The 11,393-nt window shown below is 37.9% G+C and overlaps 1 protein-coding gene across 1 annotated transcript; it reads right to left on the bottom strand.

Annotated features, from left to right (window-relative positions):
• Positions 1-3,899: 3,899 nt before the first annotated feature.
• Positions 3,900-4,901, bottom strand: LOC142350398 (uncharacterized). The gene has a single exon (XM_075402245.1). It carries the CDS (start codon positions 4,899-4,901, stop codon positions 3,900-3,902), a length of 1,002 nt encoding a protein of 333 aa, XP_075258360.1.
• Positions 4,902-11,393: the final 6,492 nt, after the last annotated feature.

Here is an 11,393-nt window from a genome sequence, read left to right as displayed (position 1 = left end):
TTTCATATGTGAACGAAATCATATTTGAATTGTCTGCAATCTGTGACTCTTATTATTAATTAGGCACTAAACTATTTTCGAACATTTTGCTCTGTGGCAACTCTACGAGAGAAACGCTGGATGTTTAAAGGACGGGGTTTTCTTGTTTAACTCTTCGGATATCAACCCGCTAAGGTAGAATGAACAGTGGATCCACTTTCAAACGAAGAAATTAAAAACGCGAATGCATAAGTGGAACGTAAAAGTCAGATTACAGAAGCTACTTTGAAAAGTACACAGAAGACTATAAACAGATACGGCATCATATTCAAGAAAACAATCTGCGAGCAGCTACTCTCTGCTCTCTGCGTTTTAATTGCATTATCAGCTTTGTTTGATACTACAGGTAGAACAAGGAGGCTCGATAATGTGCGTTTGCACATTAAGTTCCGACCCCCCTCATCTACATTTTTCACTTAATTGTCTACCAAATGATGAAGAGATTAAAAAAATATCAACATATCATTCAACAAACTACTAAAAGAATAAAACAATCTACTCTAGAGAGCCTAAGAGATCTGTGGCTACCATAATATGACTACCAGAAAAGACGGCACCAGAAATCAAATAGTTAAAAATATTAATTAGACCAAAACTCCTTGTCCATTTTTTGAAAACCACTAATTACCAAATCAAAATGGCATCAGATAAAAAATATACTGAGAAGATTAACCGGTACTTTTTGGAACAAAATATAGGACTTATCCTCAATGCAACTTGGCAACAATTCGGCTAGAAATGAGCAAAAGCGGCAAAAGTTTATTAAAACATTGCTTTTAAAAAAAAAAAATTGATTTCGAACAGATTAGAACGTTACGCATCAAATGAAATCATTGAGAGAGTCTTTTATACCTCACTAGAGAGCGACTGAGGCCTTTCATTATCCAGGATATGTCATACGACTACGAAAAGAACGACAAGTACAGGTAAAAACTAAAAATCATGCACGAAAACGATGTCCCCCCAATCAATTAAATATTAAGCTAATCACTAAAAGCCATAAAACTCTTCGTTTGCATTTTTTTCAGGTGACAACATTTGTAAGTCAAAGGACGACAAATATTTTGATAGTGTGAAAAGAAAATAAAAACCTACAAAAAAGGGGCAAATTTGCAAAAATCACGAAAGTTGGTTTTATGAAAACTGGTTGTTCCAAAAAGAAAGACCATTTTAGGAAAATAAAACCGTTATGTATTTCAAAAATTAAATGATGTGAATTGTATATAGAGATGCTTAGCTACAATTCAACAGAAATAAAATTGGCAGATCTCAGAAATCTATCTCTTTTTTTATTTTAAACAAAGATTTTCAAAATTCATAGCCAACAAAAGCTTTCAACTAAAAGAGTAGACAGTTTGTCTTGCAACTAATTGCGACAGTTTTCTACAGTTATGAATGAGATTAAATCATAAGACTATAAAATAACATTTAATGCAAGCTCAACTAATAAGTTTCACAAAAAACTTTACGAAACCACAGATTTGAAGCCATTAAATTTAACCATAAGATATCAACCGCGAAAGTTTAACAACTTCATTTGCGTCTCCTTTGATCATCATAACATCTTTTTGCAAAACGACTATCACAAAGAGGCAGCAAAAAGAACCACAAAATCTGAGAAAAATCTGAATTTCTCAAAATTCTTCTAAAACAAATTGTCTAAGCCCTGAAGACATCATTTAAAAACTTTAAACAACAAACAAATTAATGTATGATTCAATTAAATTTCAAAAAGAGTTTTAAATTATGCGGCTAACATACGAAAACGATACAACTTTGTAAAATACGAAAAAAACGCAAACCAGAACAAAAAGGGATGAGTTGAAGAATGAAACTACTCTTTTTTTTAAGAAATTCAATTCAAAAGTCAAAACAGCCATTAGTTATTAACCAATATCAGTTATTTAAGTTCACTTAGTTATCTAGAGTTGGCCACTGAGACCTTCAATTAGACAAAATTTGGCATATGACAACAAAAATTAACAACATATAAAGGGCAAAAATAAAAAACTCTACCAATTTCTATAAGAGAACGGTGTCGCAGCCCTCCAAAACATATGTTATGAAAACAAAAATTATGTTCAATTTTGTATGTTGTAAAGCTTTTTTTGGTTAGATTGCTAAATAATCTGACAAGTTACAAAGGAAACAAAAACAAAAGCAAAAATGGGCAATTGTGCACAAAAATCAGAAAATGTTGTATGAAAACTTGTAGTAACATGAGCAGGAAAACCTTATGTTAAAAGAATTGGCCACAAAACTAGTTCTTATTCTATAAGGAGTGACCTGCAAAATTGACCTGTACTTACTGAGAAAAAGCAAAACGTTGACTAAAATAATATAAAAAAGTGACACGTTCAAAAAATCACAGAAATTTCCTTAAAACAAATACATTCAATAACATAAGAGACATTAGGTAACAACCGAATGAAAAGAAAACCGGTTCATTTGCACTTCTTGAGGAAGAAATTTGAATCTTTGAGTTAAACTTAAAAATCAGACTGCCAAAAGAATAACAATTGAAGGCAAAAGAAAAGACTTCAGTTAAAATTTAAAAAACTCTTCCTCAAATCCATAAAACCTTATGGTTCTCTGAAAACAAACTGTGTCTACGTTTAGTCTCAAAACTATGTAAATTGCAGCTGTCATTAACGGAGCCGTGAAAAAAAATGTTGTCAGTAATTAACATTAAAAAACAAAAGCAAAGTATTTTGAAAAAAAGGCAGCATCAAAAAAAGTCTCTGATTCTAAGAGACAGTGATATTATCAAACCTCTCCCTGATTTTGTCGCCCGACCAGCAAACTAACCATTTGTTACAATTATTTACGAGTTAGACCAATTGTTGAGTGGAATTCTTCAAATATTGAAAAAAGCATTTTGTATTATTATCGAGTTAAATCTTCAAAAAACGGCAAAGTTTTATTTCCAGAAGACTTTCATACGGCGCTTAATTGCGATTAGCGCTTTTTCAAGATTAGGGAGTCTGTGTTAAGGTTTCTAGGTCACTAAGTCTGTCAAAATTTAACAAAGTGGACCAAAAAAGCATATTTTGTTCCATTTTTGATGAATAAAGTTTGAATTTTGAAAATTTTATCAATGATTTAAGCCAAAAAACTTCAATCAAGCAATTCAAAAACGCTCTGTTATCTCTAACGGTAACTCAACACTCTGCTGTTAAAATATTTAACTTATTTTGAATTATATTAGGGAAATTGTTCCAAAGTTTAGCAAAAGTTTCTGAAATTGTGAACAAAAACAGTCGAATGTTCACAAATTTTAATTCTCGATAACTCCCTGGAAAACACAAAAATCGACGAAATCTTTTTAATTTCGTATTCTACGGTAGACGAATTTTTTAACGATACCACGCACAATTCTCTACGATGAATAAATCGGTCGGCCAAATTCGACTGAACAAAAAAAAACCAGTTGAGTGTATAGTTCCTCCCTCCCACTTAAGTGGGGGTGGGAACAACGAAATAACTGATAAAATTGAGCAATCTGTGTTGCATATTTAGAAATTTCGATCGAACACTTCGTTGAACAAACTTTTCTACAATATTTATCAATCAGTTTTTTCTTTTGTAGTGAAAAACATATTTGTATCATTGAAAAAGTCAAATTCAAATGTTTTGTTTCCATGTTTTTTGGTAACTGATAGTTAGCAATGTGGGACATAAAGTCAAGTTTTTTTGCGGCAAATCATCCTAACTTCCGTATTTAGCCATCTTGAAGTTGCATCGGCAACATGCTCCACGGGGCAACAGGGATAAGAGGGTAAAACACGAATAAATCCACCAAATAAATATTGCTTCCAATTCCAGTTAGAATCCATAAACCCAAATTAAATTGAATAAAGCTATATGTGACCCCCTTTGCCTAAAACCGGAGCGCAAAAATTATCAACACAAACGCTAATCAGCGAAAACACGGGCGAGAACGGACACGGGGCGGACGAAGGTGCCCCGTGTCCGTTCACTTTAAGTACTCTGTTGTTACCATCTCGTCCAGGGAACACTTCTTCTACTCTTTCCAGAGGCCAAATACCACGCGGGGTGAAGTCTTTCAGGATCCACACCACATCGTTGACTTTGAGTGATTTCCCGTCGTTTTCGGTCCATTTTGGTCGCTTTATCAAGGTCGGTAGGTATTCCCGGACCAGTCTCCTCCAGATGTGGTTGAGGAATTGTTGAACATTTTTCCAAGACTTCATATTAGCTGGCTTGGTTGACGGGAAGATACCAGGGGGAAGAGAGTTGTAAGGACGCTGCAGTAGAAAATGGTTTGGCGTCAATGGTTCTTCGTTTTTCATGGCGTCCGACAAGTTTGTAAGTGGTCTTGAGTTCATCATAGCTTCTGCTTCAACCATGATTGTGTGGAAAACGTCAAAAGTAAACTTTCTTGACCCTAGAATGATCAGGAGCGTCCGATTGACACTCTGGATCAGCCGCTCCCAAGCGCCGCCAAAATGAGGGCCATAAGGTGGGTTGAAGTGCCAATTGGTGTTCTGTGCTGCGAGTGCTTTGTGAATTTTGTCCTTGACGAGATCATTCAGACACCTTTTGATTTTTTCTTTGGCACCAACAAAAGTCTTACCGTTGTCACTGTACAAATAAGCGGACTGACATCTTCGCGAAGTGAAGCGGCGGTAGGCGTTCAGAAAAGTGTCTGTATTCAAATCTGGACAGGTTTCCAAGTGAATAGCTTGCGTTACCAGACAGGTAAAGATGAGGCCGTAGTGTTTCTGAAGCTTATCTTTTTCTTCCTCAATGTAAAATTGGCCGAAAAGGTCTAATCCGCAGTTGGCAAATGTAAATTGTTTGTTTTCAATCGGGAAGCGGCTATCAGGTAGCGGTGCCATAAAAGTCTCAATGCTTTGCGGTTCGAAACGTCTACAAAGGAAGCATTTGTATCTAATGCTCTGCAGTGTTCTGCGGAGACCAATTACGTAGTACCTTTGCTGTACCAAAGCTTTAGTGGCTTCTGTTCCCTGATGCACACAGATGCGATGGGCATGTTCGAGGTATAAACGACAAATGTGATCTTTTGCATGAAGTAGTATTGGTCACTTGGCCAACTCGAGTTCACTGGGATTAAAAATTAGCCTTCCACAGACGCATAACATACCGTTCTTAGCAAGCATTGGGTTTAACGACCTGTGTTTGAAGTTCGGGTCCAGTTTACGGCTACCTTTTAGCAACTCGATTACGGTTGGGAAGCTATTGACTTGCGACATTTGTATCAAGTAAGATTTTGATAATTCAATGTCTTCAACAGTGTATTGATGGCGATTTTCACGCCGCTTCTTCGCTCTGTAGATCAGATTGAAAACAGTAGCTATCGTTAGGAAAATCTTTGTCCATGTTGAAAACTGTTTAGGGTCGAGTAATGGTGTCTTGGTTCTTAAGGCAGATCGTGTTGTTTGCAGCACAAATCGGCATTTGCTTTGTAGGTCTACAAAAGACATCATTTGTGGAGAGAAAATCTAGTGGCTTAAACCATTTTGCTTCAATTTCCTCGGTTTCTAAACCACGAGTACCATGATCAGCTGGGTTTAAGTTTGTCGCAATATGATTCCGATTGTTAGGTTTGCTTTTTACTTTTATTTCCGCAAAGCAATTAGCAACAAAAACTGGTTGCTTCTTGGAAGAACCAATCCAGTAAAGGACAACTTGACTATCCGTCCAATAAAGAACATTGCTGATTTCAACAGAGAGTTCATGTCTAACAAAATTCAGGAGTCGAACACCTGGGACAGATGCCTCTAGTTCCAACTTTGGAACGCTCAACTGTTTAGGGGCGCTACTATGCATTTCCCGATCACGAATGCAGTTTGTACTTTTTTGCTGGTCTTATTCATGCTCCTGAGGTAGACAACAGCACACGTTGCAACAATCGATGCATCAACAAAAACATGCAACTGGTTCTCTGTCTCCAGTAGATTCTGTGTTGTCATCTGTCGTTGAATTTCAAGTTGAGGCATAGAGTGATAACTGTTAAGGAGCTTTTGTAAGGGATGTAGAAGTTGAATTGCGAGTGCCTCGTCCCATTTTCTACCTAACTTCCAAAGTTGCTGAAGAAGAGTTTTGAACTTTATTGTCATTGGGCCAAGAAACCCAATTGGGTCAAAAATCGATTACACCAGACAGAAAAGTTTCCGTTGAGTGTATTGTTCAGCTTCTTTAGGGAATTCTCCGAGGGATTTAATGAGAAATGTATCTTTTTCAGGGTTCCATTTTTGTCCGAGGACTCTTGTTTCACTCTTGGGCTCCTCGAGGTCTTCTGGAGTAATACACTGAAGAGCCTGTTGATGGTTTGACAGGAATTTTGTGAGGCGGAAACCACCGGCTCTCAGGCAGTTCTTTACTTCAAATGCAGTCGCGTTGGCATTTTCAGGAGAGTCGAAGGGCTGGATGTAGTCATACATATAAAAATAAGACTCTATAGCGCTCTGTGCTTTTGGATATGTCTCGACGTTGTCCTCTGCGCATCTGTTTAAGACAAAAATTGCACAAGATGGTGAGCAAGTTGCACCGAAAATCAATCTGGTAAATTGAAACTGTCGCACATCATTGTCAATAGACCACAGGAAACGTAGTGCAGATTGATCTTCATATCGGATGCCGATTTGCATGAACATTCCTTCAATGTCTGCCAAAATAGCAATAGGTTTTTCACGAAATCTGACCAAAAATCCTATTAGACTGTTTAAAAGGTCTAGTCCTGTTAGAAGATTGGAATTTAGTGACTCGCCTTTGAATTTTGACGCTGCACTGGCGACACGACGCACTTTGTTTGGTTTGTTTGCGCTTTGAACAGTGTGATGCGGCAAGTACCATATTTTCTCAGGGGGTGGGTCTGTCATTTCCACTGGCTTGACGTAATTTTTCTCGAGATCTGTGACAAGAGTCTGTTGGTACATATCACTTAGTTTTGGATCATTTTTGTTCAAACTGTTTAAGTCGTTTGTTCAAACTGTTTAGCTGATTGAGGGCAGAAAAATAGTTATTTTGAAGATTGGCAGGTACTTTCCATGGAAGACCTATTTCATACCTTTCGCCTGTGTGGTTGATAGTACTCTCAAGTATTCGAATGGCAGACTTTTCATCTTCAGTGAGAGTATTATCTTCTTTTCTGGTACCATCGTTCTCTATTGATCAAAATTCTTGTATCAAATTGTCCAAGGGTTGTTCTGGACTTTTCCGACGGACATGGTATACAAAAACTTTCGATTTGTTAGAAGATTTTGAAGTGCGGTTTCCTAGTGTGTTCAGGTATTCTCCTGCAAGTGTCCATTCAAGCTTTGTCTTTACTCCAAAGGGGCGGATTTCGGTGCCTTGAATTACTTCAGTAGGATGCGTAAAGGCAAAAGCATTGACACCAAGGAGTGTTCCAATCTTACCTTCTGCAATGTCTGGGAAGTATATATGTCGAAGTTCATTGAATGCATGCAAAAATAGTTCAGCTCAGTGACATTGGCTGCATTAACTTTTAATGTAGGGGTGCTGTAGGCTCTGGATATTTGGAACTTTTAATCAAACTGATTGAAAGGGCAAATTGTTATTGGTTGCTTTATTTTTGATAGGGGCATTTCGTAATCAACGCTTAGATATCGAACAGTAATTGAAGATTGATATTCGCGTGGGAGCTCTAGGTAGCCAGAAATAGCATCTAATAAAATCGTAAACTGACTGCCGGGGTCAATGAGAGCATACGTGTCGAATACTTTATCTTCTTTGATAAAGGATACTGGCAGCAGCTGTAACTGCTCAAACCAATCTTTCGGTGTACTGGATATTTGGTTGACATTGAAAATTCGGCTGGTAGAAGGTCCATTCAAATTCGCACGTTTCGATGACGGTTGATTATCTTTATCTCCAATTTTTTTTCCGTACCTGAGATTGCTTTTGGGTTTGAATTGTGTTATTTTATTCTGAGTTGCTTCACTACTTTTTTGCGTTTGTGAGTTGTTCTCGTCTTTCGATGACCAATTTTGTTGACCTGAGGTTTTAGTTTGCTGTTAGACGTTGCTGGTAGTAAAAGCGGCATGTGTTCTGCTGAATTGTTTAGCTCGATTATGTAGTGTAGTATGGTGAAAACCATTACACACCTGACAACGCTTCGAGGAGGGACAAGTGTCTCTGCGATGTTGATTACTTAACCAGTTTGTACACAAGCTATTTATCTGGATAGTTTGAAATCGACCTTCAGGGGACAATTTATGGTAGTCTGAACAAGTTGCAACAAAAAGCGGTTTGTGACATTGAACACAATTTGTATGCTTGTTTGCAAACTGTTGCTCATTTTTCGAGCCGTTGTGATTAACCTTTCGTTGATCTAAATCGTTCCTTTGAGACTGTCTTGCAGTTGTTTGCTTAAGCTGTTCTTGAACCGATTGTTGTGCAGTCACAGCAGGATAATTACCGTTTTTGTTGTAAGTGAAGGTACTGGTTCTATTTACCTGGTTTACTTTGTCATAAACACTTGCTTGAACATCAAGCCATTATTGAAACTCAACAAGGGTAGTTGTTGTAACATTCTCTGTAAGGGTGTATTCAGTCCATTTAAGAAGCAAGTTGTGGGGAATTTTTTCCTTCGCTTTCCTCAATAAAGTAGACGATTGAAGGTCGGCTTGAAAACCTAGGTTCTGAAAAGCCTGGACAAGTCTCTTTAGAAATGAAGAGACTGCTATGAAGGCTTGCTTATTGTAAGAACTATTACATTTCCAGCTCTCTAATTGGTTGATAAAAGCGTTGACAACAACTGAAGGGTCGCCAATGCGGCTCATTATCTCGTTGAGGGCTGTATTATAATAGGATGGATCACAAGAGTAAGCATGTATCAGATCCGTTGCCTTACCCGACACTGAATTCTGTAGGTAGGTAATTCTCTGTGTGTCAGTAATTGAAATGTTATTGTGAACCATTGAGAAAAAATTATTTATCCACTCGTGATAGTGCATGGGGTTACCATTAATAATTTGCAATTTTAATGGCCGCAATTTGATCGAGCATTTTAGGTCGACGGATGTTGACTGAAGTTCACTATTGGTCATTGAGGGGACAAATTGTCCAGCTGCAGCAAACTTTGGAGCCTGATGCTGCCTTACGCTGGAAGTTGGCAAGATTTTAGTTGGATGAAGATTAGGTAGAGGGGAGGTCGCAAGTGCGAAATTTCGTCGTTTGAGTGACTTTGATTAACAGCGGTTTCATCTGCCATGTTCTTGATGGGTAAAGGATATGATAAATAAGCGTTTGTGTTGTTCTGACCAATATCCGCCATACTGGTTTGAGTAGCCGGATTGAAGCTATGGACTGGTTTGTTCGCTTCTTGAGCGGTTGTGGAATGCGTTGTAAGAAGTTGTAGATCGCTCTGCACTGACTTGATGTTTGCTTGCACTGGGGTAGTAGATGGGTAAACAGGAGGCCTTTGAACTGATAACCCTGAATTGGGAAGCTGTTTGTCAGGGTTGTGTTTTTTACAGGATCATTGGGACCGATGTTGAAAGAACTGACACGTTGCACAAAACTGTTTTCAGGCTTTTGAGGTTTGAGTTGAACATCTTGTTCTTTTGAAAAACAATAGCTCTGGACGTCCGAAACTACGTTTGCAGCTGTTGATGGTTGTAGAGTGTTTTTGAAACAATAATGCATCGGCTGAACGTAGTTTTGTTTAGATGAGTGAGGGTTTTGATCTATTGTCAAGTATTCAGGTCCATGATTAAGAGGCTTGTCAATAATTGCTTTGCCAAGGAATGGGTTTTCACATTCATCTTGAAGGTATGTTGAACAAGGTATGTTGACGTTTTGGAAGCCTCCATGACTTTCAGGGGTCAAAGATAAACCGAAACGGTTAACAAACTGCTTTTGTTTGCATTGAAAACCGCTGAAATCTAAATCCTTTGCCGTTAGAAAATTGGGTTCTTGGTTCAACTGATGATCCAAGTCTGACATGTCTAGAGGCGCCAAAATTAAGGTTTCTTTCTGATGATTAGCATTGGGTTGTTCTAGGGTGTTTGATGCCATTGGATGATAATGACTAGCATGATGTGTTGAGTTGGAGTCAACAAACTGGTTTCTGTTCTGTTGATGGAAATTTTGTTGTTGATTTATCAAATGGCTAATGGGAGGATCCTGGATTTGCTGGTTGTTCAGGAACAGTGATGGCTTGACTGGTCTTGGAGAAATGGGCGGTGGATTAATGAAGACTGTTGTGTCGTTCGGTTGTGATCTGGCTGCTTGCTCGACAAATGTTTCTTCAGTGATAACATTACGTGTTGGTGTTGATCGTTCTGAATCCAGTCGTCGGCTGCTTGGGCGAGAGGGAATTGTAACGTCATCGCAAAATCTTGTTGAAGACTGGCTTAATAGACCATCATCGTCCATTGTGTCAACTTCCAGTTCGGATTGCTGCAGTCTGGTTGTTAAGACTTTCTGTCTGTCGAGAATCGAAGTTGCTGTACTCTGGTGAGGCTTCGCCCTCAACACTGCTTCTGTCTTCTTGTCCAATTCTGTTTGCAGCGTTTTGGCTCTGCTTATCAGTAGATTTATTGATCGGAAGCTCTTTCTATCGTCTATTGCCTTCTGTAACAAATCAAGCTGGCTTTTCAAAGATATTTCCGTTGATTTAAACATGTTTACTGCAAACTGACACTCGTCGTTGTTTCTTTGCGACATCTCTGATCTCTGTTGTTGTTGTTGTTGTTGTTGTTGTTGTTGTTGTTGTTATGCTTGTCTTTCAGGTTAAAATGAAAAGGGCTAAAAAACGGAGCGACGAACTTTTGATGTCAAAATCTAATTTGGCTAATCAGCCAAAAATTTTCCTACAAAAGTTCAGCGACGCTAATTTTTTTCAAAAACAAGGATCCTAAGGTTGTGGTGGTGCTAATTATAGTAGATTTTATTTGCTAAAAAAAACTCGCTCAAACGTTTATCGTCTTTTTTTAACAGGACCAAATAACTGCTACGAATATATTTTCTTTTTGTTTTCAAAAAGTTTTTTTTTTCGGACAATGACTGTAAACTTTAGTTTGTGCCTTCTCCCTGAATGTAAGCAAAAAACAATTAGTTCTACTGTTTTACTGTTACGAGAAGCCCAAAAGGAGGTTGCTGAAAAAAAATTATACTATAATTTTTTTTTGCGGAGAAACTAGGTAACGAGGGTTACAAGAAAAAACGTTGGTTGTTGAGTTGTCTCTGTGTTGATTTAGGAAAACTCACTAAGGACTTTACTGTATAGAACTGCTTGAGGCGCTTGAGAGATGATTTGCTCTTCTTGAAATAATTGAAATCTTCTAAATGGGGTGACTACTGATACCAAAAAGACAAGGCTTCTCATTTTACAATGGTGACTT

This window comes from Convolutriloba macropyga, chromosome 12 (genome assembly GCF_964194025.1).
Source record: "Convolutriloba macropyga chromosome 12, txConMacr16.3, whole genome shotgun sequence".
Classification (NCBI taxonomy): domain Eukaryota; kingdom Metazoa; phylum Xenacoelomorpha; order Acoela; family Convolutidae; genus Convolutriloba; species Convolutriloba macropyga.
The sequence above is the reverse complement of the archived record's forward strand: the minus strand, read 5'-3'. Positions and strand labels throughout refer to the sequence as shown.

Excerpts from the sequence above, each read along its gene's own strand:
- LOC142350398 (XM_075402245.1), bottom strand. The coding sequence starts at position 4,901 with ATGGCACCGCTACCTGATAGCCGCTTCCCGATTGAAAACAAACAATTT.